The sequence below is a fragment of the Vombatus ursinus genome, unplaced genomic scaffold (assembly GCF_900497805.2).
Source record: "Vombatus ursinus unplaced genomic scaffold, bare-nosed wombat genome assembly UNPS02014793.1, whole genome shotgun sequence".
NCBI lineage: Eukaryota > Metazoa > Chordata > Mammalia > Diprotodontia > Vombatidae > Vombatus > Vombatus ursinus.
Window position 1 is genome coordinate 14319099 of NW_020954571.1, and position 27132 is coordinate 14346230.

General features: G+C 42.5%; 1 protein-coding gene across 3 annotated transcripts in view; it reads left to right on the forward strand.

Moving 5' to 3' along the window:
- The window catches only part of LOC114048474 (tyrosine-protein phosphatase non-receptor type substrate 1-like), an 85517-nt gene that overhangs the window by 52629 nt on the left and 5756 nt on the right, over nt 1–27132 (forward strand). For all 3 annotated transcript variants that reach the window (XM_027869393.1, XM_027869392.1, XM_027869394.1), the window contains exons 4-8: nt 1067–1381; nt 7722–8048; nt 14562–14666; nt 19338–19362; nt 24173–24212. In XM_027869393.1, coding sequence (XP_027725194.1) covers nt 1067–1381; nt 7722–8048; nt 14562–14666; nt 19338–19362; nt 24173–24212 — 812 coding nt within the window. The remainder of the gene's footprint in view (nt 1–1066; nt 1382–7721; nt 8049–14561; nt 14667–19337; nt 19363–24172; nt 24213–27132) is intronic.

A 27132-nucleotide genomic window follows, 5' to 3' on the forward strand; every position in this document is an offset into this window, starting at 1 on the left:
CTTTCTTTCTTTCTTTCTTTCTTTCTTTCTTTCTTTCTTTCTTTCTTCCTTTCTTCCTTCCTTCCTTCCTTCCTTTCTTTCTTTCTTTCTTTCTTTCTGTCTTTCTGTCTTTCTTTCTTTCTTTCTTGGCAGTGGGGTTAAGTGACTTGCCCAGGGTTGCACAGCTAGTTAGTGTCAAGTGTCTGAGGCCGGATTTGAACTCAGGTCCTCCTGACTCCAAGGCCAGCGCTCTATTCACTGCGCCACCTGGCTGCCCCTCATTTCTTATACCACAATCATATACCACAACTCTTTCAGTTGTTCCCCAGCTGACTCTTCATTGTTTCTTACGCTACAATAATATTCCATCATATACCACAATTTGTTTAGTTATTCCCAATTAATGCATACCCCCTTATCCTCCACTAAAGTAACTGCAATAAATATTTGGGGTCCTTTTCCCTCTTTCTTCAATCTCTTTGGGGTATAGGCACTATAGGATATTGGTCTCTCTGGCTTTAGACAGCTTTTCCAAGAAATTTAGTGAGAGGAGAGGCATGAGATCACAGGATTGTGGGTCAAGATCTGGAGAAGATCTTAGAAGCTGTTTAGTTCAAGATCTTCATTTTACAGATGAGAAAATTGAGGCTCAGGGGGTTAAGTGACTTGTAGAAAGTTATATGAGTAGTAAACAGATGGAGGATTTGAATCCAGGTCTTCTGACTCCAGAGGCAGTGTTCTTTCCACTGTGTTTAGCTGAATAGGGTAGAGGAAGCTCCTTCTTAGGATTGAGGAGACCTAAGCATATTTTCCTTCCTCTGACACTCTCGATAAAGAAATTTTATATAAGTGAAATTTATGGCATTGGTGGACTCACATTCTTGCTATTTTCTACTGTATAGTTAAAAAAAAACCACTTTTTTCTGAAACTGATAGAGTATTAAGATGAAGCCAGGTAGCAGTAATTTAAGGGAGCAACTAAGAGACTGGGCATTGGTGATGATTCTTTTGTGTTTATTTGGTATTTTTATTAACTTTATTTAGGACTTTCATTTCAATCGTGTTTATTTATCGTTTCTATGTCCAGCTAAACCTTCTGCACCTGTGGTGTCCGGCCCCCAGGAGAGAGTAAATGCTGAGCACGTGAAGAATTTCACCTGTAACTCAACTGGCTTCTCTCCCAAAGATATTACCCTAAAATGGTTTAAAAATGGGAATGAGATCCCAAAGTGCTGGACCAGGGTTTTCCCTGAGGGTGATAGTGTCTCCTACAACGTCACCAGTGTTGTACAGGTGAAACTAGAAGCTAGCGACATCCGTTCCGAGGTCATCTGTGAGGTGAATCATAGCACGTTACCAACTCCTCTTCGAGGGACAAAGAATCTATCAGACGTAATCCGAGGTAGGTGAACCTTTGCACTGGACACGTTCCCTGCTTCCTACCCTATGTTCCTGAATTGGCTGTGGAGCATAGGCCTGACCTTCATTAGACCATGAGCTCCTTGAAAGCAGGGACTGTCTTCTGCCTTTCTTTATATCTCCAGGTCTTAGCACAGTATCTGGCACAACATAGGCATTTAATAAATGCTCATTCACTGACTGGTTTGACCCAGAGTTGCCTCAGAAGGTTGACCCTTAGCTATTAACTGTAAAGCCCAAATATAATCTTCTGAGGTTTAGTCCTGGGAACTGACTTCCCAAATATACTTATCCGTTGTTCACAGCATCCCTGATTCTGCCTCCTGAGATCACCCTTTAAATAATGGAAATAATAACAGCTCCTAATCCACTGAGAGCTCACAGGACATTCCTCTCATTGTGAAGGTGCAAATGTTAATGATCCCCATTTAATAAATGAGGAAACTGAAAGTTTAGAAATTGAAAGTGATTTCCTTGGGGTCACACACCTCCTAAGTATGGAGCTCAAACCCAGGTCATCTGATTCCAAGACTAGTGATCCTACCATGATACCCTGACAACAGTGGATGATGGAGTTCCTGGCAGCATCAGAGTGAGACATATGCCACCAAGGCCTCTGCACTCAGAATGCCACAAAGGAGGAAGACAAGGAGGAAGAAGAGTATGGCATTGTGGGAAGGAGGAGTTAGAAGACTTGGGTAAAGCCTGCTATTGGCCAACTGTTTTGACACTGGGCAAGATACTTAACCTTTCTGATACTATTTCCACATTAAAATGGGGCATAATAATATTTGCACTACCTATCTCAGATCTGTGATGAAAAAGATGATGTATAAACCATAAATCCCTAGGGAAATACCAGCCATTATTATTGTTGGGTTAGAATAATGAAGGAAGACTCATTTATTAAGTTTTACTGTGAGCCAAGTATATATGCTAAGCTAGAGAGGAGGGAGTGGTCCACAAATACCAAAGCCAAGACAGCCCCTGCCCTCAAAGAAGGTTGCATTCTAATATGTGAGACAACACATGTAGCCATGGAGGCATGGCCGGAATGGGAGGGATAATTAGTTTGGAACATGACAGTGGAGCCATGGGGCACCAAGTTGAATTGCTTAAGGTTTCAGAACTGGTTGACCCTCATTCCTGGAATGCTCGCCATCCTTATCTCTACCTTCTGATTTCCCTAGCTTCTTTTAAGTCCCAGCTAAAATCCAACCTCCTACAGGAAGCCTTTCCTACCCCCCCTTAATTCTAGGGCTTTTCCTCAGTTTATTAATTCTTATTTATCTGTATATAGCTTGCTTTCTACATATTTGTTTGCTTGTTGCTTCAATTAGATTGTAAGCTCCCTGAGGGCAGAGACTGTCTTTTGCCTCTTTTTGTATCCCCAGAGTTTAGCACATTGCCTGGCACATAGTAGGCACTTAATAAATGTTTATTACTTGATTGAACTGGAAAGAGAAAGGAGTTGGGACTGTATGTCTGTTACTCTGCATGGTAGCTTATCAGGAAATGGCTACAGGGTAGGAATTCCAGGTATGAGAGTTGCAGCTACCTGGCAGCTAGTGAGGATAAGGGGAAAGAGAGGGGAAGCTATTTATAAAGATCCTACTATGTGCCAGGCACTGTGCTAAGCACTTTACAAATATTACTTTATTTAATCCTTACAACAACCTCTGAGGTAGGTGTTATAATAATCCTTATTTTACAATTGGGGAAAATGAGGCAAACTGACTTGCCCAGAGTCACACATTAAGTATCTGTGGTAAGATTTGAACTCATCTTCCTGTCTCCAGGCCCAGAGCTTTATCCACTATGCCTCCAGGTGCCTCATGCCCACACAAAGGATTGTTGTATCAAGAAAAGATTTGAATCGTGAGCCTCAGCGGGTGAGGAAAGGGTAGTTTTAGTGTTGTGATAGGATTGGGGGATCACAGATTCCATTGACTACACAGAGTTTCCAATGGAAATATATCAGTCAAGTCAACGGGCAAGCAGTTACACTCATTGTCTTCCTTGTTGCTTTAGAGGGAAGATAAATCTTAAGGATCTTATAGATACAGAGAGTGAACTCTGTCTTTATGAAGGTAATTGACTTTAATATCCCTGTAAGGAAACCAAATCTGCCTGAGATAGACACAAAGGAGCGAAAGGGTGAGAAATGTGGAGGGGGTTCTACCTATGCCTAGGGGGTGTGTTGCATATTACGTTGATGTTTTTCAGGCATTTCAGTTGTGTCCAACTCTCTGTGACTCCATGCGGGGTTTTCTTGGCGAAGATACTAGAATGGTTTGCCATTTTCTTTTCCAGCTCATTTTGCAGATGAGGAAACTGAGGTAAACAGGGTTAAGTGACTTTCTCAGGGTCACATAACTAGGAAGTGTCTAAAACCAAATTTGAACTCAGGAAGAGGAGTACTTCCTGGAGTACTACTCCAGGCCCAGTACTCTATCCATTGTACCACCTAGCTGCCTTTTGCCATCTAGCTGCTATTTCATATTATACAGAGTTTCATCATCAAGGTAACAAAATTGAGTTGGGCTAAGAGCATAAATATGCTTATACTGGATGCTGCCCAGGGGCATCTGGGTAGTGCAGTGGATAGAGTGCTGGAACTGGAGTCAGGAAGACCTGAGTTCACCAGACACTATTACCTAACTACTAATTAACTGGGTAACTAACCCTGGGCAAGTCATTTAACCTCTGCCTCAGTTTCCTCTTCTATAACTGGGGATAATAATGGCACTTATCCCCCAGGATTGTTGTGAGGAGCAAACGAGATAAAGTTTATATGTAAGTGCTTTGCAAACCTTAAAATGATATATAGGAGCAGCTAGGTGGCACAGTGGATAAAGCACTGACCCCGGAGTCAGGAGAACCTGAGTTCAAATCTGGCCTTAGACACATAACACTGTGACTCTGGGCAAGTCACTTAATCCCAATTGTCTAACCAAAAATAAATAAATAAATAAATACAAGCTATTATTATTGCATGAAGTGTCACTGGTTTTACATTGACCCCTTCCCTGATTTCCCAGGCCATCACCCTTGCTCTGGTCTTGATTCTTTTCCCCTCCTTCCCCCTCCAAAACACCTTTAGTTAACCAGTTCAACCTTACACCGCCATTGACCTTTAAAGCCCCTGTCCCACTGTCCTGTCACTGCTTAGCCTTTTCCAAACCCCAGCTCTATGTTTTCCCACCCATGCTACCTTCTCTCCTATTCTCCCTGTGTTACCGAGCACCTCTAGGAGATACCACACGACTGTGCTCTCTGGGACCTTGAGTGTTACCCAGCCTTCACTTGGCACTCTTTGCTGCTTGTCACTTCTTTTCCTGTTCCCTGATCAACTCCATCGGGCTCCCTCTTCTCCTTCAGCTCACCTCTACTCTGACCTCTCTGTCCCCACTCAGCAGAAGACCTTATTTCATGCTTCACTGAAAAGAGTTGAAGCCATCCGTCACGGACTTCCACTCATCTCCAGTCCCATACTTCAGTTCACCTTAGCATCATCCCCAGGCTCTCCTCTACTCTTAGAGGACAAGCTGGCTGTTGTCTCTGCCATCAGCAAACTTTCTTCTTGTAGCCTTGATCTCATCCCCTACTGCCTCTTTTGGGTGCTTGTCTCTTTGATCCTTCCCTCTCACTCCTGAATTTTCAACTTCTGCATCCCCACTGACTCCTTCCTTGCTGTCTTCAAATATGCTCACATCTTCCCCATTCTTTTAAAAACTTTCATTTGACCTTTCCATCCCCTCAAGCTATCATCCCATGTCTCTCCTTCCTTTCACAGTCTTCATACCCTTTCACAGCCAAACTCTTTGGAAAAAAGCCTCCTCATTGCTTTCAGTTTCTCTCCTACCTCTCACTTCTCAACCCTTGGTAGTAGAATACCCACTATTAGCTCTTCTCCATCACTTATTCCACTACTCCCCTGTTCCAGCCTCACCACCTGACTGCAACTGTTCTCTCCAAGGTCACCTAGGATCTCTTTATAGCTAGATCTGACTGCCTTTTCTTAGTCCCCATCCTTTTTTTGACCTCTGTGCAGTATTTGACCCTGCCAGCCACGCCCTTCTTGACACTGCTTCCTGGGTTTTTATGGCTCTTTTCCTACCTGTCAGATGGAACTTCCTTTTCTCCTTCATAGGTTTTTCTGCCTCTGGCCATTTATGCATGGGTGTACCATAGGGCTATCCTCTTCTATCCCTACACTCTTTTTTAGTGATCTTATCTGTTCCCATAAATTCAACTATCATCTCTATGTAAATGCCTCTAAAATCTACACATCCAACCTTCATCTCTCTCTTCACCTTCCTCGTGAGCCTTTGTCTCGAATCTCCAAACTGCCTACTTAACATCTCTTCCTGCATAGCCAGTAGGTATCTCAAATTTACCATGTCTAAAACAGAACTCATTGTCTTTCTTCACAGTCCTATCTCTCCTCTTGACTTCCCTGTTCCCATGAGGGGACCACCTTTCTCCCGGGCATGTAGGAGTCATCCTTGACTCTTCGCTCTTCCTCACCTATGGGATGCAGTCTGTTCCACTCACTGCCTTTCTTATGCCATGGCTTGTCAATTCCATCTCCAAATCTCACATTCATCCCCTTCTCTCTTTTAGTGCTTAGCATGGTACCTACCACATAGTAGATGCTTAATAAATATTTATTGACTAACTATTCTGTCTACTCATATCATTAATATCGTAATCCAAATCCCCATCATCTCTTACCCAGTCTTTGGCACTGGCCTCCTAATTGGCTTCCCTCTCTCTATTTTTTCCCCTTTTCCAATCCATTCTTCAAAAGTGATATTCCTATAGCACAGGTCTAGCCATAAGAAGCTTCTATGACTCCCAGTTGCCTTTAGGTTGAAACAGAAACTCCTGTATTTGGCATTTTAAGGTTCTTCACAATCTGGCTCCCCCCAAACTTTTCCAGTTGGCTTATTACACTCCCTCTTACATTCTTGGCTCCAGCCAAACTGGGCTATTTGTTCCCTACCCAACATTCCACCTTCCACTTCTGTGCTGCCTTTCATCAATGTGTTTATTTTGTGGATAGCCTGTGTGAATATATTGTATTCCCCTTATAGAAGGTAAATTCCTAGAAGGGGTGCACTGTCTCACTTTTGTATTTATAGTCAAAGCATCTAGCACAGGGCCTGGCATATGATAGGTGCTTAATTAAAGCTTGTTGGTTGATTGATTAACTATAGGAGGGGTGTGGTAAGGGCTAACATCTATGAGAAATCAGACTCATCTCAAGGTACAAATGCCTCCAAGGACTATGTAGTCATACTTGGCCCTTTCCACCAAACAGCCAAGTTTCTGTAGACAGAAACAAAGTGACTGATACCTATTATTCTAAGTGCTGAGCACCTCCTTCCTTAAGCTTTTCCATGATTGGTGTCTTTAAGGTTGTCTGGGGTCTGCTTGCTCTCAGCTGATGCATGTACTAAGGGTTCCCTTCCTGAGCATAATACACAATATAAGCCCCATGTTCAAGAGCCACTCAGGTCAATCTGCAGCCTTGACAGAGATGACCAGATCCTGGTTGGACTTCACATGTGTCTTGGAATATCCTAAGAACAAGAAGAGAGGGACACAGGGTGGCCATGTCACTGACTGGTGCATGTTCTTTTTGAACCATTGACTTTGATATCATATTACAACTAGATCAGTTTCCTGTGAGCATGAGCTGTTTTTGTTTTCATTAAGTCCTAAACACTCTGGTATAATCCTAGAAAGGGGGATTCTTAACTCCTCTCTTCATCACTGAAGAAGAAATTCTCCTTAGCTATAAATCTCTGTGTTTTGTGCTGGTGTTGAGGAAAGCAGGTCATAGGAACTAGGACAAGAAACTTAGTGTCTCATATCTCTGAAAATCCAGTCCCACTTTGAAGAACATGTTAAACTATCTGTACGCTCAAGAAAAGCAGCCCAAATGAATAAAGTTGGAGCTTTGAGAAGGAAATGGGCAAGTGAGGGAGAGGGATAGACTTCATTTTTAGTGGTTTTCAGTGAATTCAAGGCAATAGACATTTGCAGCAAATGATGTGCAGGACACTCTGCTTAGGTGTTGGGGATACAGAAAGAAAAAAAGTCCCTGCCCTCAAGGAACTTACAGTCTAATGGGAGAATCTGTTGCCCCTGATGTTAGGGATTCCCCAGTTATACCCAAAGATACCTATTGCCAGGGCAGAGTCCTGGTCCTTGATTATTCTTGTTCCCTTCCCTGTGGCTCTGTGATGGCCCCAAGGACAGGAGTGAGACAAGTCTTCACTTGGTTAACCTAAAGGCTTTGCATTTTCTTCTAGTTATACCTAAAGTGAACATTTCTTCTTCAACATTTTCCATGAATGGCACCAACATCACCTGTCATGTGAACAAGTTCTACCCCCAAAATGTGAGTGTCATCTGGCTAAATAATGGCATCATGATTATAAAAGAGCAGACATCTGATCCCACAGAGAACAAAGATGGCACCTACAGCCTCAACATCTCAGTCCTGGTCAACACATCTGTACTAAAGGAATCACAGAATATCACTTGTCAGGTGTTGCATGATTCCCAGCCTCCAATCAATGCCAGTAAAACAATTGCATCCCCATCCCCTGCTGAGACTATGGATAAAAAAGAATCAGGTGAGTTCATCTTTGCTTTCATAAGGAGACTCTAGCTCTCTGCTGCTAGATTTGGAAATAATCAGAATAGGTTCAGTTCTGTGGGTCTGTTCAAACCCACCATACCTGACCTGACCAAGGATGGTGATCAAATTGTCATTAGTATCATCCTTCATGTGGGTACAAAGACTTTTTAGTTTACAAAGCTCTTTCAGACCAATTGTTTCATGTGGTCCTCATGATCACCCTGCCTTGCGGTGGGGCAGTGGCCAAGAAATGACTTGCCCAAGTCATTTGCCCAATGACTTGTTATTTACAGCTAGTAAGTAACAGAGCCTAGACCAAAATCTGGGCCTTTGAGCCTTTGCCCAGAATTCATTCCACTATTCCAAAATGTCAGCTAGCAAGTGCATTGGATAGAACACTGGACCTGTAACTCAGAATTGTTCTGAGGATCAGATATTGTTAAATGCTTAGCACAGTAGGCACGTGGTGTTGGCACATAGTACGCACTTAATAAATGCTTTGTTCATTCCTTCATTTTTTGGGGTAGGAAACAGAATTTACCAGTGACATTGTCGAAGGTCCACCATAATTGTTTTTTACCACAGTTGTAATACTTAATTTATTATAGAGAATCAAAGCGGCATGTCACATGCTTCTGTATGGTAGTATAAGGCAGCTAGATGGTGCAGTGGATAGAGTGCCAGGCCTGGAGTTATTAAAATTTGAGTTCAAATCCAGCCTCAGACATTTATTAGTTGTGTAACCCGGGGCAAATCACTTAACTTCTATTTCCCTCATCTGTAGAATGAGGATAATAGTAGCACCTACCTCCCAGGGTTGTTGTGAGGATCAAATGAGAATATTTCTAAAGCACTTAGCAGATTGCCTGGCCCATAGTAGGTACAATATAAATATTAGCTATTGTTATTTTTATGATTATGTTATGCCTTTGAAAGAGCATAACATTATAACTTCATAACAACTCATATGGGGAGCGTCCTCTCTTTGCATATGTTTTAAGAGCCACACACAAAATGAACACAATTACACAACACTTTTCACACAAATTAAAACAGAGCTAAACAAGTGAAGAAATATTAGTTGCTCATAGGTGGACTGAGCCAATATAATAAAATGACAATTTTATCTAGATTAATTTACTTATTTAGTGCCTTACCAGTCAAACTACCAAAGAATTACTTTATGAGACTTGTAAAAAGAATAACAAAATTCATCTGGAAGAACAAAATGTTAAGGATATCAAGGGAAACAATGGAAAAAATGTAAAGGAAGGCAGGTAAACCAGATTTCAAACTGTAATACAAAATGTTAATTATCAAAACAATCTGGTACTGGCTAAGAAACAGAGTGGTTGATCAGCGGAATAGATTAGGTACACAATATACAGAAGTAAATGACCATAATAATTTAGTGTTTGATAAACTCAGAGATTCAAGTTATTGGGGCAAAAACTCACTGTTTGACAAAAACTTCTGGGAAAATTGGAAAGCGGTCTGGAGGAAACTAGGCATAGACCAATATCTCACACCATCTACCAAGATAAGGTCAAAATAGATATATGATTTAGACATAAAGGATGATATCATAAGTAAAGTAAGGGAAAGTAGAAAAAGCTACCTGTCAGATCTATGAGTAAGGGAAGATTTTATGACCAGACAAAAGATAGAGAAGATCATGGGAGATAAACTGGATAATTTTGATTACATGAAATTAAAAAGGTTTTGTCTAAACAAAATCAATGCAGCCAAAATGAGAAAGAAAGCGGAAAACTGGGAGAGGGTAGGTTTCAGCAAGTTTCTCTGATAAAGTCCTCATTTCTCAAATATATAGGTAACTGGACCAAATTTATAAAAGTAAGAATCATTCGTTAATTGATAAATGGTCAAAAGATTTGAATAGGCAGTTTTCAGAGAAAGAAATCATTGCAGTCAAATGCAATCAATGCACACAAAAAATGCTTTAAATCACTAATAATTAGAGAAATGCAAATTAAAACAACTCTGTCACACCTATCAGATTGATAACATGACAGAAAAGGAAAATGACAAATGCTAGTGAGGATGTGGAAAAATAGGGACACTAATGCACTGTTGGTGGAGTTGTAAACTATCCAACCATTCTGGAGAGTGATTTGGAAGTATGCCCAAAAGGCTATAAAACTGTGCATACCCATCTGTATCCCAAAGAAATCAAAGGAAAAGGAAAAAGACCTATTTGTATAAAAATATTTGTAGCAGCTTTTTCTGTGGTGGCAAAGAATTATAAATTGAGGGGATGCCCATCAGTTGAGGAATGGCTGACCAAAATTGCGGTGTATGATTGTAATAGAATACTATTGTGCTGTAAGAAATATCGAGCTGGCTGATTTCAGAAAAACCTGGGAGAACTTATATGAACTGATTCAAAATGAAGTGAGCAGAACATCGTCCATAGTGATAGCAATTATTGTTCAACGATCGATCAGCTGTGAATGATTTAACTATTCTTAGAAATACAATGAGCCGAGGCAATTCCAAAGGACTCATGCTATCCATCTCCAGAGAGATGAACTCTGAATGCAAATTGAAGCATATATTTTCCACTTTATTTTTCTTGCTTTTTTTTCTTTACATAGCTAATATGGAAATATGTTTGGAATGACCTCACATTTTTAATGGGTATCATATTACTTGTCTGCTCAATGGGTGAGGGAGGGACTGGAGAAAGGGAGAATATTTAGAACTCAAAATTTAAAAATGAATATTTTTAAAAAAGAGAAGAACCCCCACAAAGAACATAGGATCACAGATTTGGAGCTAGAAGGGACCATCATATCCAACCCCCTTCATTTTCTAGGTGAGGATCCCCAGGTTCAGACTTTCCCAGGGTTACCTAAGTGTCAGAGGCAGAATTTGAACTCAGATTTTCCTGGCTCCAAGTCCAAAACTCCATCCACTAGACCATGATGCTCCTTACATAGTCTTGAGGTCTCAGGTTATCTATCCCTAATTTAAATCTATATCCTCTAACAAATAATATTTGCTCAGAATCCCTATGAGGTTGAGGAATGGGGGTGGGGGAAGCAATGCACATGCATATGTGGAAAGAGAATTTTTTAAATCTTGGAGCAAGAAGGGACCTTAGAACATAGGATGTTAAAAGTGGAAAGAACCATTGCTATCCTAATCCAATTCTATTATTTTACAGAGAGAAAAACGAAGGCCCAGCTAGGGGAAGTGTTTTGCCCAAGATAACATAGGAAGTTAGTAGCATCACTAAGACATTTCTCCTGATTTCTAGTCTCATGCTACAGTGGTATAATAGAAAGAGCTGGGAGTCTTGCAACCTTTTCCAAATTTGCTACAAGAATTTTTTCCCCAGATAATTGTTTCCCTTCTAATTCCATTATATTCATGTACCATAATTTGTTGAGCTATTCCCCAGGAGGTGGGCAATCCTTTAGTTTCCAGTTTGGGGCTACTATTAAAATAACAAGCACACAAAATGGACACGGCCTGTAATATGTACTACTAAAACAAAATATTAAAACAAACAAAAAACAACCAGAACCCACCCTCAGGAATCCTACATTATACTTTATATAAATTATCTGGAATGCAAAGTATTATTATCTGCATTTCACAGGCAAAGCAATCAGTTAGTGAGGCAGCAAGCATTTACCAAGTGCCTGCCGTGTGCCACTCATTGTACTAGGCGATCCCTACTCATGTGAGCTTACATTCTAATGGGGGATGTAGCAAGTGCATGTATAAATATGTGCAGTGGAAGTATGAGGTGAAAAAACAGAAATTTATACAAAACAGATCAATACGAGATAGTCCAAGAGGGAGAGCAGTAACTATAAAATGGAGGTGATGATGGCACCTACCTCGCAGAGTTGTTGTGAGAATCATATGAGATAATATTTGTAAAGCTCTTAGCATGGGGCCTGGTGCATAGTAGGCAGTATGTAAATGCTAGCTGTGATTATTTCATTGTGTTGTGAACTCCTTGAGGGCAGGGACCATCTTTTGCCTCTTTTTGTGTCCCCAGTGCTTAGCATATAGTAGGTACTAATAAATGTTTGTTGGCTGACTGACAGGTGGGGGGGGAATCAGGAAAGGTTTCATGCCAAAAATGGCGTTCGAGGTACATCTTAAAGGAAGAGAGAGATTCTTTGATGCATGTCGGACAGCCTTCACGAAAGTATAGAGATGGCAGATGGTGTGTGAGGAACAGAGAGGAATCCAGTTTGGCTGGATTGAAGAATGGAGGAGAGGGAATAAACTCCAAGGAGGCTGAAGAAGTAGGTTGGGCTTATGTTGGGAAGAGCTTTAAGAGCTCAGCAGAGGACTTCATACTTTACCCTAGAGGCAATAGGAAGCCATTGGAATTGATTAAATTGAGAAGTGACACAGTCATATCTGTGCTTACGGAAAATTACTCTGCAAACAGTGTTGGGGATGGACTAGAGTAGGGAGAGCCTTGAGGTAGGGAGATACATTAAGAGGCTGCTACAGTAATCTAGGCAGGAGTGGATAAGGGTGACTGTGTGCGTGGAGAGAAGGGATCAGATGAAGAGAAGTGGAGGTGAAAAGGGCAGGATTTGGTAACATTGGACATAGGGGGTGAGAGAGAGTGAGGAGGTGAGGGTAACACCAAGATTCTGTACCTGAGATACTGGAAGATTGATGGGGCCTTCAACAGAAATAAGAAAGTTTGAAAGTGGGGAGGGTTGAAGAGTTAATGAGTTTAGTTTTGGACAGGTTGAATTTAAGATGTCTCTGGTTGGGGAGGTAGGGGGGAGGACAGCTAGGTGGCACAGTAGATAGAGCACTGGCCCTGGAGTCAGGAGGACCTGAGTTCAAATTCAGCCTCAGACACTTACTAGCTGTGTGACCCCGGGCAAGTCACTTAACCCTGAAAAAAAAAGATGTCTCTGGAATAGCCAGTTTAAATGTCCAATAGGCAATTGGTGATATTGTGCTGAAGCTCAGAGGAGAGACTGGGTTTGGAGACAGAGGTAGATATGGAGATGGAGATAAAGAGAGAGATAGTACATGTCATCGGCATAGATGATACTTAAATCTGTGGAAACTCATGAGGTTACTGATAGAGAATGGAGAGGGATAAGAGGGAAGGACCCAGAACAGAACCTTGAGGAACACCCATAGTGAAGGGATGTCCATGATAGGGATGATAAGCCAGAAAAAGAGACTGAGAGGGAATGAGCAGAGACAGATAGGAGAACTTCCTTCCTGAAAGTCATACCACAAAAACTCAGAGAACCAACAGTACCAGAAGGAAAGGGGAGGTCAGCAAGGTCAAATGCAACAGATAGATCCAGATGGGGGAAGACTGAGTTAAAAACCACCAGATTTGGTACATTGGTAACTTTGGAGAAAGCAGTTTCATTAGAGTGATGAAAGCAGGAGCCAGAATCCACAGAATTGAGAAATAAATGAAAAAGGAGAGGAAGTGAAGGCAGTGGGTAGAGACAACTTTTTTTCTAGGAATTTTCCTGAGAAAAGGAGGAGATACAGGACAACAGTTTGAGTGGTAGGGTTTAGTGGGGCAGCTAGGTGGCACCATAGTGCATAGAGTGCCAGGCCTGGAGTGAGGAAGACAGACTCATCTATGTTCCTGAGTTCAAATCTGACCTCAGACACTTACTAGCTATGTGACCCTGGGCAAGTCACTTAACCCTGTCTGCCTCAGTTTCCTCGTCTGGAATGATGGAGAAGGAAATGGCAAACTACTCCAGTGTCTTTGACAAGAAAACCGCAGATGGGGTCATGAAGAGTTGGATGTGACTGAACAGTAACAACAAAAAGGGTTTAGTGACAGTTTTTTAAGTTGTGGGGCAGACTTGGGTATGCCGAAAGCAATAGGAAAAGAACTGGTAGGTAGGGACAGGTTCAAATTGAGAAAAAATGATCGAGGTTGCAGAATGTTGGAAAAGACTGGAGGGGTGGGTCAAGTGCACAAGCTAAGGCTTGTGGGGAGATGAAGTACTTGCCCTGGGCCACTTGGTGACAACTCTTTTTTTTTTCTCTTTTTGGAGCCAAACCGGTGATTTCATTGGTTTAAGAAACTCCCTCCATTAGTGCGGGTTGGCCCCTGCTTTGCAGTTATGCAGAGAGTTGCCTGGAGGTGCTGGAAGTTTCAGTGATTTGCCCTAGAATCGCACTGCCAGCATTTGTCCGAGGCAGGATTTGAAACCAGGTCGTCCTTACTCTGTGGCCAACTCTATCCACTACCCCATGCTGTCTCTTTTTAAAAACTGATGACTTAAAAAAAATTCCCACGAAAGATTTACATCATTTCTTCTTCATCCTCTTACTGTCCGTATGCGAATATGTGCTTAGCCCAGTGAATCTGCCCACACATCTTAGAACATCTGAAAACACACATCCAGATGCTACTGGTTAATGACTCTTATTTAATATAAAAAAGCATCTCCTTTTTATTTTTTTGCATACATGGAACACCTGCTTCCTGTAATTCCTGCAAGCTTTCTCATTTCAGAGCCTGGATCTCAGAACATCTTTATTGCAGTGGGGATAGTGTGTATTGTGCTGGCCGCTTTGCTGGTTGCCACCATCTACCTCATCCGAGCCAAACAGAAAAAAGGTAAGTGTGCATTCCCCTTTCATTTTTCCTGTTCAAAAGCATAGATTTTTTTTCTTTTTAAAATCTGGGGGGCTAGGTGACACAGTGGATAGAGCTCTGGCCTTGGAGTCAGGAGGACCTGAGTTCAAATCCGACCTCAGACACTTGACACTTATTAGCTGTGTGACCCTGTGCAAGTCACCTAACCCCAGTTGCCACCAAAAAGCAAAAACAAATAAAAAAAATCTGGACCTATGATTTTCTTGGTGTAGACCATTCCTGGAGAGGAGCCCCCCCCCCATGCCCTTTGATCAGTGCAAATAAACAATTGTTCTGTAACCTATGGTCTTAGAACTTGGCTTCTCCTGCCCCAGGCAGCTATCTGAGCTTATATGTTGCAGAAAGATTGCCAATCCTCATTGGTAGAGGAAACTACCCTCCTGGAAATTCCCTATACTGATGAAATCACAAGTGTAGTAAAAAAATCATAAAATGTCAGCATTGGAAGAGGCTATAAAATATGGAATGTTGAAACCTAGATTATTATTGGAAGCTATTTCCCTTTAAATCTGAGGTGTTGGGAATAGAAGGGAACTTAGAACATCAGAAGTTGGTATGGATAATGTAAAATTCGTATAGTTAGAAAAGACCTTGGAGGTCATCTCATCCAACCTCCCCTCATTTAGCAGATGTAGAAATGGGGCCCAAGGAGAAGAAACAGTTTGTCCAAGGTCACTAAGCTTTCCTCGGGCTGTTCAGCCAGCGGCATCCCAGAATGGCAGGATATCCACTCACTGGATTGTGGGTTGCGGCCTGCGCAGTCACCAATGTGCTTGAGCATTTGTCTTGTGACCCTGAGATTTCCTCCTTTCCTATCAAAGATACCCTTTGGATGTTCAGTTTTCAGAGGCATTCTGACCTCAATAATCCATTTCATTTGCTACTTGGAGGCAGTGTGGTGATGTGTTGGAGTCAGAAGATCTGGATCTGAGGACTGGCTGACGATATTTACCAGCTGGGAGAGCTCTCTGAGCCTCAGTATCCTCCTGTGACAAGTTGGAGCAGGAAGGAGTGTAAGGTGTGTGCTGCCTACCTCCTAGGCCTATGAGGAAGCAAACCAAAAAATCACATACAGCATGTTGTGCGACCCCAGCCTGCAGTATAGATTTACGCAGCGGCCGGTCAGACACAGGGACTGTAAAATTAGGAGAATTCAGCTGCGGGTGCATCAGAGACACTCCGGTTTTGGGTGTCAGTTGCACAGAACATGAAGCATCTGGTCAGAACGTTTCCTTCACCATAGCAGCGTGTACTTTCTGCCCTCAGAGGAGAAAATCCGGAGGTGACTTTGCATCGGGGCCTAGTCACAGTTATAACTCACACACATCACACTTGGGAGGGTTGTGAAGGGCTTAAGTGAACTGTCTGTTGATTCCCCACAACAACACTATTAGGTGGGAGGACAAGTATTATCACCCTCATTTTGTACATGGGGAAACTGAGACCCAACAAGTCAAAGTGATTTGCCTGTGAGGGTCAGGGTTGGAACTAAGACTGGGGCCTTTTTAATTCCAAATTTAGGACTCTTTCTCCCTTCAGCACACTGGTACTTGAATCTATAGTCTTGGCAAACTCAACCATTCAAATTAGTGTAGTAGAGAGGGTGCTGAACTTATAGTTAAGACAATCTGGGTTCAAATCCTGCCGCTTTCGATTAGTGTCTATGAAACCATGGACAAGTCATTTAACCCTCATTTAAGTCCTCAGTTTCCCAATCTAAAAAAAATCAGGATTAAACTAGATGATCTCTAAATCCTATCATTTTGTCCTTTGTTATTTTGTTATTCTGTCATTTTAGTCTTGTAAGACTCTTCGTGTCCCCATTTGGAGTTTTCTTGGCAGAGATACTGGAGTGGTTTGCCATTTCCTTCTCCAGCTCATTTAATAGATGAGGAAACTGAGGCAAACAGGGTTAAGTGACTTGCCCAGGGTCACACAGCTAGTAAGAGTCTGAGGGCAGATTTGAACTTACAAAGATGAGTCTTCCTGACTCCAGGCCTGGCACTCTATCCACTGCTCCAAGGATTGGACTACAGGGGTGGGGAACCTGCGGCCTTGAAGCCACATGTGACCCTCTAGGTCCTCAAGTGTGGCGCTTTGACTGAATCCAAACTTCACAGAACAAATCCCCTTAACAAAAGGATTTGTTCTGTAAAATTTGGACTCAGTCAAAAGGCCGCACCTGAAGACCTAGAGGGCCACATCTGGCCTCGAGGCTGCAGGTTCCCCATCCCTAGACTAGAATATCTCTAATATCCCTTCCAGCTCTAAATTTTATGACCCGTTGCTTTTTCCTTATCAATTCTTGGGAAATTTATTTCTTTTCTTTAGTAAAGTGTTACTTTTTTGGATAAGAGGAGCTGGAAACAACCCTTTACCTTTGCTCCTTCCCTTCAGAACCCTGTCCTCAGGAGGCCAGCTAGAAGGCAAAGAGGGAGAGCAGGCCTGTGATGCCGGGAGTATAGCTTTTCTCACATATGAAGCAGGCTCTCCGGCTGCAGGATGTGCAGATGGGGCCCCTGTGCCCAGGGCATCCTCAGATACAAGTCTGTCAGCCTGCATCCCCAGAGAGTTGGGCTCCTGTCCCTCTAGGTCTTAGGAAATTACAGAAGGCTAGAGGCAAAAAAAGACCTTAGAGCATAGGATGTGAGAGGCAGGTAGAAGGAATTTTAGAGCATAGAGGGAGAAGACCATAGAGTGGTTGACCTGGAAGGGACCTTAGTCATTATTTATTCCAATTCCCTCATTTTACAAAGGAGGAAACTGAGCCAGTCAACAAGTATTTATTGAGGGCTCCCTAGGTGCCAGGCACTTTGCTAAGTGCTGGAGGACTTGGTCACCCAACAAATAGGTGGAAAAGCCTGGCCTAGAACCCAGGCCTCCTGATTTCCAGTCTAGTCCAACTGCACCATGCTGTGTTTGAATTCAGGGAGACCCGAATTCAAATCTTGCCTCAGATACTTCATTAGCTGTGTGACCCTAGGCAAGTCACCAAACCTCTCTCAGTCTCAGTTTTCTCATCTGTAAAGTGGGGATGATAATAATAGCACCTACCTTACAGGGCTATTGTAAGGATCAAAGGATCTCAAAGCTGTATATAAATGCTAGTTATTATTATTGTTGTTGTTATTATATTATACAATCAATGGACTCCTATGGCTGTTAGACACTCCCATCGATGCTTTAGCAACATGAAATATGTTTGTAATGATAATAAGAATAATGACTATACTATGTATAATGTCATTATCATTATGTGATATACACATATCATATATTGATATATCATTATATATTATTACAGATTCTATTCTAATCTGTAATAACAATCATTATAATAACTCACAGTGCTTTATAGTCTACAAAGGGCTTTCCTCGTAACAGTCCTGTGCGTGTTACGATCCCCATTGTGCAAAGGAGGGAAGCTGACGGCACAGAGAGAGGAAGTGACCTGACTAACATTCTATTCCTTGGCAGACCCTGGACGTCCTGAGTCTGATGAATCTCCATCCTGGGTTCCTTGCATAGGACCCGTTGTTGTTATTGGGTCACTTCAGTCATATCTGCCTCTCTGTGACCCCGTTTGGGGTTTTCTTGGCAGAGATACTGCGGTGGTTTGCCATTTCCTCCTCCAGCTCATTTTACAGATGAGGAAACTGAGGCAAACAGGGTTAAGTGACTTGCCCAGGGTCACACAGCTAGTAAGAGCCTGAGACTAGATTTGGACTCAGGAAGATGAGTCTTCTGATTCCAAGCCCAGTGTTCTACCCACTGTGCCACCGAGCTACCCCCCACTACCTAGGCTACTACGTAGCCTCGTAGTACCACAGGACCAGGCTATGTCTCAAAAGCAGGCAAAAGACTGGGCCTTCTGAATACACAAGTTAAAGTTGCTTAGACTAGAGATATTTCCTATAAAATAGTCATCATTATACTTTATGGTTTGCAAAACACTTTACATATATGACCTCCTTTGATTGCTGCAAACTTCCCAACAGCCCTCTTTATTCCTAGTCTCATTTTACAGATGGGGAAACTGAGCCTCACAGAGAGGGAAAGAGCTTACCCTGGAAGCGTAAGGAGCTATTCAGACCCAGGACTCTCATCTCCAAATACAGTAGTCAGGCCTCCATGCCACTGCTGCCTACTTGTGACTCTTGGCTCCTGTTCTTTGATTCTAAAGGGAAAGAAAAGTCAACCTAGAAAGTCTCCTGAAACCTCAAGATTTCCTAATTTCATGGATTTTGAACTGGACGAGACTCTGGACATCATCCAGGTCCATGTTCCTCATTTTACAAATGAGGAAGCTGAGCTGCAGAGGGGTTAAGTGACATCCCCAAGGTTGTGTGGGCAGCAGAGACACGGGCCTCAGCCCAGGGCCCCTCCGCGCCTTCCTCCGTACCGTGAGGCAGAAGACGTGTCCCACATTGTTTATATGTTTCCTTTTCCTTTCCTGCCATCCTCACTTCCAGAAAATAACTCTGTATGGCTTTAAAGAAATATGGTTGGTCTTTTTTTCCTAAGTTTCTCTAGAAAGTGCTAAGAGGCATTGCCTACCTCCTGCATGAAGGTCATAAGAATGGAACCTTTTAAAGAATAGTAAATGAATGGCTTTTTCTTTCTCTCTTTCAGCAAAAGGTTCGACTTCTTCTACAAGGTAAGTGCAGGGTAGTGATGGGAAGGGGGGATGGACTTGATTTTGTTTTCTTAAATAAATGAAGCTGAGTTGCTGTGGTGAAGTAGATAGAGTAGACAGGAAGACCTGGGCTCGAATTTTGCCTCTGACTCTTCCTGGCTGTGTGACCTGGGACAGTTGCCTTAATCTCTCAGTGCCCCTAATCAACTCTCCAGGACTGGAAGATGCTGGTCTGTATTTGTATTATGTCCCTTTCTGGGAGGACCGTGTACTGATGAAATAACAAGATGGGGGGAAAAAAAAGAAAAGTATTTGGCGACCCAAAGGTACATGTACTCACTGCATCCCCACCCTCTTTGTGTTTTGTTATGAAATCGCCTCTGCCTTGGTAACCTCCACTGACTTCCTCTTCTAGTGCCTCATCAGAGCAGGGAGGTGACTCAGGGTTCTGGAAGGCTGTGCGAGGCAGGGAGTCAGTCAGTCAACAACCATTTATTAAGCACTTACTGTGTGCCAGGCAGGTCCTACTAAGCTAGACAGGCGCCCAGTGCGGGGCCAGGGATAGAAACACAGTCTGCTGGCCGAGGAAGGCCTGGCCTAAGTCAGGAGAGGCGTTGCCAGAGGGTTGGCCATCGTGGAGATGAATGGTGTTGACCAAATTGACACAGTGGAGAACTGTCTCCTCACAAGTACCTCGTGCTAGATGTTTTAAAAAGGATAAACTTCAGTGTAGCTAAAATGCCTGATTCCTAGAGCCATCCCAATAATTCAGGGCTGTAATCTGTCAGGCAGTACACATTTATTCAGCATTTACTGTGTGCCAGGCACTCTGCTAAGCACCAAGGATAAAAAGAAAGGCAAAAATAGCACCTGCCCTCAAGGGGCTTGCAGTCTAACAGGGGAGATGGTGTGCAAACAACTACATACAAATGAACTGTTTACAGGATAGACTGGAAGTTGTCAACAGATGGAAAGAACTAGAATTATGGGGGATTGGAAAAGGCTTCCTTTAGAGGGTGGGATTTTAGGTGGGATTTGAAGCCAGAAAGCAGAGAAGAGGAAGGAGAGTATTCCAGGCATGAGGAAAGAAAATGTCCAGAGTCAAGAGACACAGAGTGTCTCGTTTAGGAACAGCAAGGAGACCAGTGTCCCTACATCACTGCTTGTGTATGGGGTGTGGGAGTGAGGGGAAGGTATAACAAGACTGGAAACGTAGGAGAAGCCAAATTGTGAAGGGCTTTAAATGCCAAATGGAGGATTTTATATTTAATATATAATTAAATGTCTCCAGCAGGGCAGCTAAGTGGCACAGTAAAGAGAGCCCCAGGCCTAGAATCAAGAAGATTTGAATTTAAATTCAGCTTCTGATATTTACTAGCTTCTGTGTCCCTGGGCATGTCACTTTGCCCCTATTTGCCTCAGTTTCCCCATCTGTAAAATGGGGATAATAATAGCACCTATCTCCCAGGTTTTTTGTGAGGATCACCAATGAGCTAATAATTATAGAGTGTTTAGCACAGTGCCTGCCCTATAGTGGGCGCTTAATAAATGTTAAATATTATTATTATTATTATCATGTAATAAGATACTAATAATGGCTAGCATTTATGTAGCACTTTAGGTTTGCAAAGCATTGTATGTGTGTTAACTCATTTGCTCCTCACAATCACTGGGGAGGTAGATGCTGTTATTTTCCCCACTTTACAATTGAGAAGACAGCCGAGAGAAATTAAGTAACTTTCCCAGAGTCACTCAGCTTATAAGTGTCGTGTCTGAGACTGGATTTGAACTCGGGTCATCCTGACCTCAGGTTTAGCTCATATCCACTGTACCACCTAGCCTCTGTTCTTCACTTTGTCAAATCCATCTTATACATGCCACCGATTTCATCTTCCTAAATCACCACTTTTATCAGATTTTTTCACTGCTCAAGAACCTTCAATGACTCCTCATTGCCTACATATACAGCCTGGCCTTCTTAGCTTGTCATTTAAGGCCGATCATATTCAGCTCAGCCTGGTACACTGGGATGAGCATTAGCCATGAAAACGGGATCTGAGTTCAAATTCTGCATCAGCTACTACTGCCTGTGTGAATTTAGATAAGAGACTTAACCTCTCCATGCCTCAGTTTTTCCATCTGTAATATGAACTAGATGAATCTGAGGTCCCTTCTGGATCTGGAATAATGATACTACCTTTCTAACCTTATCTCCCGTTATTCCCCATGGTCAAATTGGACAGTGCATAGACTGTCCCCCTAAATATGCTTAGGGATATTACCACTTCCACAGTATTGCCTGTGCCTTCTTCACTCCTCTGGAATGCCCTTTCCCCCCATAGAAGTCTCAAAGTCCAGCTCATATTCCACTTCCTTCAGGAAGCCTTCCCTGTAGCATTCTCTTGAATGACTCCCACAGCCCTTCCTGACTTTCTGAATCAAAAGCATTTATGGCTAGGTCCCGATTAGTGTAAATGATGAATCCCTTGAAATGGTTGAATTATTTGAATCTCCATGGCCTAGTTCCATTGGGATGAAACCAATTATCCTATTTTATATAATTATAAGTTAGAATATTACAAATTTAAATGTTGGTGACATTTCACAGGGTGCATTGTTTGCACGAATGGAGGCCTGGCTGTAGTGCAGATGACCTTGCAGAGTTAGTCACCCTTGCACATACATGCCTTATGTGTCTCATTTCCTCTACTCTGTTGTGAGCTCCTAAAGGACAGGGATTATGGGATTGTATCTTATTACATGTGCAAAACCAAGTGCGGCATGCTGCACCAAATGCTTAGCAACATTTGTTGATTGACTTTTTTTTTCTCTCCCCAAAGAAATGCACAGTAGCCCTGATGTTGTTGTTTGCGTTTTATGCCTTTCAGTAGGTTTCTAACGAAACCTCCCCAGGAGCTCTTTCACGTGGCCAACTCCAGAATTACTTTGATGAGAGCTTAATATTTACTCCCCATTAAGTGACTGACCATCTCTTGAGGTTCCTAGTTCACCAGCTTCCAGAGTCTATCAGTGTTTAAGCCCAAAGCAAGATAACTCAGCAGTCAAGTTGTGAAGCTCCCCGTTTGGACTCAGAGCATCCCTCCAAGTTTTAACTGAAATAGGATTTCTCACTCTATGAGCAGGGGTGGTGAACCTAGATTCTACATACCCTAAGAGTCTATGAACTTAGGTGGGGAAAAATTTTATTTCTTTATTTCAACAGAATTGGTTTCCTTTGTAATCCTGTGTGTTTATTTTATGTACTAAAAATTATTCAGAGAAAGGGTCAGTAGGTTTCACCAGACTGCCAGAGGGGTCCCTGACACCTAAAAAAAGTTAAGAACTTCTTCTTTATAGGACAGAGATTTAGAGCAAAACAGATTTTAGAGGCCACTGAGTTCAAACCCCACCCTCCCCCCCAATCCCTGTTTTACAGATGAGTAAACTAAGGCACAGAGAAAATTAAGTGACTTGCCCAGGGTCACACAGCTAGTAAATATGTGAGGCATGAATTGAACCCAGGTCTTACCAACTCCAAATCTACCACCCCATGTGCTAAGCTACAGTGGCTCTATATACAGGCAGAGCATACTGTCCGTAATCCATCAGGGCCCAGGAACATAAACACTCATTCAACAAACATTTATTAAGTGTCTGCTGTGCCTAAGGCTTTGCTCTAGAGAGGGTGGGAGATGCCAAGATGAATAAGTCATGGTCCTTGCCTTAAAGAAGACTGAAGTCTAGCAGGAAAGAAAACCAGCACCACACACATAGGTGCAAGTTACAAGACAAATGATGAGTCTCCGGCCTTACCCAGGAGAGGTAGTATGGTGTCATAGAAGGATCACTGGCCTTGGAATCAGAAGCTGTAGGTTTGAGATGCAGGTCTTTGTCTGCCAGCTCTGTGAGCTTAGGAAGGTTGCCTAATTTTTCTGAGCCTTGGCTTCCTCATAATGACAATAATTGAATTGGGCACTGTGATTCAGGATCCTCCAAATCAGGTATACCTCCCCCCCCCCCGCCCCCCACCCCAAGGAGGGAAGTGTTTCTGTGGAAACATGGGAAACATGGGATTTGTCATGCTCAGTGATTGCTACTTGAGCCTGATGCTCTGTCACAGCCAAGATTAACTTTTGTGGACAGACCCTGTTACTTAACATGGATGATATCTAGTCTGTTGTTCCCTGGACCTCAAGGTTCATGCTTGAAAATCAATCACACCCAGGCAGAATAATGACAGTGCCCATTTCTAAAGTACTTGCTAGTTTCTACAGTGCTTTCCTAACCGAGGTAGTACAACTGTAAAATCCCCATTTTACAGAGGAGGAAGCCGAGGCTCAGGGAAGTAAAATGGCTTGCTCAAATTCACATAGCTAATAAGTTGAGGCTGAGGTTTTAATTCATCTCTGTTTATTCCAAGACAAGTGCTCTTTCTACTACAAGGTGCTACTCTGGGAAATTTGAGGATGATCACAGCTCACATTTCTATATTACTTTAACATTTACAAAGTGATTTTCTCCTAGTAGCTCTGTGAGCTAGGCAGTACAAGTATTATTATCCCCACTTTACAGAGTCAGGGAACTGAGGCTTAATGAGGTGAGGGGATTCATCCCAATCACCCAGCCAGTAAGTGGGACTCCTCATCAGTTCTTTCCATGACATTGCATTGCCTGGGAACCAAGAACATAGTGATGTCTTAGTGCAGACCCGTGGGGGTCACTGTCCTTGAATAGCATCCATTAAAGTGAGCTGTGTCACTGGTTTCAAACTACAAAATGAAGCAATTTTGCTGATTTATCTGATGTATCCTTTCTTGGTCTTCTCTTCTAGATTACATGAGCCGGAAAAAAATGCCAGAGACCTAAGCCAGGTACGTCAGTGCTTCCAGAGGCTCACTCCTTGAAGGATTCAGCAACAAAAATTTTTGTAAAATGAACCAGGCTAAAAATGAAAGTTGAATGGAATCAGTCGGAGGTTTGGGGGCAGAAGGAAAATAGTTACCGGGTGGTGTAAATGCCAAGAGAAGAGGGCTGCTGCTTCTATATCTTAGCCTTTGGGAAGCTTGCCCACTCAGACCAATCTGTCCTTGAATGACAGACTTCTTAGGCAGAGGTCCAACCACACCTCCTCATTTTGTGCCATTCTTGTCCCTGTCCTCCTAGAAATCTTCCCAAGATGATTCTCCCAGCAGAGCCTTTCTGCAGCTTTTTAATATGTCATGTAAACCAGGGTAGTACACAGATACTGCCATTCTTTTACCTATCAGTCTTGGCACATGACTGACCCTCCTTCTTTTCCAGTCATCCATATCCTTGATAGCTCAAGATGACAGAGAAAGGAATCTGGGTCACACATTGTGCTTGTAATTGCTTTGGGATCCAGATTCAATTCAGTAAAATGGCACTGTGCTTCAGACTCTACATTTGACTCTCTGGGTAGGCAGGAAGTTATAATAATTCACATTTCTTATCACTTTAAGGCTTAAAGTAACAACAATAACAATAATTCATGCTTTTATAGCTCCTATGTGCCATGCACTGTGCTAAGTGCTTTACAAATATTATCTCATTTGATCTTCACAATAAGCTGATGAGATAGGTACCATTATTATCCTCATTTCACAACTGAGGAAATGTAGGTAAATAGAGGTTAAGTGACTTGGTCAAGTTCATACAGTTAATAAGTGTTTGAGGCAAGATTTGAACTCAGGTCTCCTGATTCCAGGATCAGTGCTCCATTATCCATTGTACCACCTAGCTACCTCCTATTCCTTATACCCATACTGGGAGTAGGTAGTGAGGGTTATAGTGGCTGTTTTATAGTTTTGGAAATTGAGACCCACCCAGAAAGGTCATGTTAATTTCCTGGGATCACCCAGCTAATAATGGTCCAAGCCAGGATTTGAACCCAAGCCTCCTGACTCCCACATCCTTTCCACTGTGATACCTTGCCTTCCTCTGCTCGATAATAATTCAGCCAAGCTATTTCTAGAGCTTTTGTTTCTTCGGTGGTGAGACTGTGTGTTATTACCCTGTCTAGGGCCCAGTCCCTTCAGAAATCTTTCCCCAGCTGCTTGGTTTTCCCCTCATTGACTGCTGTTGGCTGGCCCTCCCTCACCACTGATATTATTTAACCAAGCTAATGCTCGCTGAGGTTATTAGAACTCTGGCCCTTGTGGGTCCTTAGGCCCTCCCCTGAGCTTACAGTGCAGGACCCTGGTCGTGCTTGACAGATGTTCACCATCCTCACCTATGTTTTAGATTTAATCTTTGGAAGTGAAGTTGGTGCTGGTGACAGCACAGACCTGGAATCCCTGGAACATGGTGTGCTGTCCATGGATCAAAAACAGCACAGACAGTAGCCAAAGGTGCTGACTCACCAGTCCTGGCAGCGGGGTCACCTTTAGCAAGGGTGATCGCTAAGCGTTGGAAAGGAGTCTCTCTTCCAAACTCATTATTTTTTTATTAGAAGGCCTGTAGAAAGAACATGTCCACTAATAATGAGACTCAGCTTAGAGTCCTAGCTATGCTGCTAACTCGCCATGTTTCCTAGGATGAAAAATTTCTCCTCCTTGGTCCTCAGTTTCCACCTTTGTAAAATGGCTGGGTGGGACAAGGTGACTGCTGAGATTCCATCTTGATGTGCATCCTAGATTTTGAGAAAGCAGCATTAGGAGGAGTAGTATCTCATGGGCTCAAATTCTACAAGAGAAGCCAGCCCAGGAAAGATGGGAAGATTCACAAGAAAGTCACCAACCAACTTTGATTTCTTTAAAAATATATGTATGTGGCTAATGTGGAAGTATGCTTTGCATGACTTCACATGTGTAATTGATATCTCATATTGCTTGCTTTCTCAGTGAGTGGGGGAGAGGCTGGAGGGAAAGAATTTGGAATTCAAAATTTTCAAATAATGAATGTTAAAAATAAAAGCAATTATCATCAAAGAGATGTATAGAAATTGGAAGGAACAAGAGATGGCAGAGGATGGTATGGTACAGTCCTGGCAAAATAGTATCAGGAGTGCCAAAGCTCAAAAGGAGCTGAGTCTAGCAAAGAAGCAAAAGTTTACAAAAGAGGGAGTTTCCATCTGTTTTGGGGGGAAAACAGAAGATCAAAGAAGGGGTAAGACTATTATTTGGAGTGGATGGGGCAGTGATAGAGAGCAGAGAGAGCTGTTCAGTTCTTATATTTCTCTCCTGTTTTCCCTAAAATGAAGAATGCCCTTTGCACTACAAATGACAGAATTAAAAAACAGAAAATTCATGGCCAAGATAAGTGGATAGTCAAAGAGCCTCCCTTTCCTTCTCGCCCCCACCCCAGCTGCCCCTGATGAATTCAATGAATTACACCTTTGGCGAGGTGCAATTGCTGAATCACTGTTGGTGAGCTTTGAAAGAAGGTGGAAAATAGGAGATGTCCTGCAGTACTAGAGAAGGGCTAATGTCCCAATTTTCCAAAAAAAGGAATGATAATAAAGTCTGTGAACTATAGACCAGTGAGTTTTTTAACTTCGGTTTCTAGGAAAAATTCTCTAATGAATCATTAAAGAAATGGTCAGTGAACATCTAGCAAAGGAAGCAGTCATTACAAAGAGCCAGCATGGCTCATGGACTGGTCATGCCAGACTAACCTCATTCCCTTTTTTGACACTGTTGCTAAGCTAGTACATCAGAGGGATGCTGTATGTGTGGTTTACCTGGGTTTTAGCAAAGCATTTGATAAAATATCATGTACTGTTCTTGTAGAAAACATAGTGGGTGGTGAATTAGACCAGAGATCTCAAACATG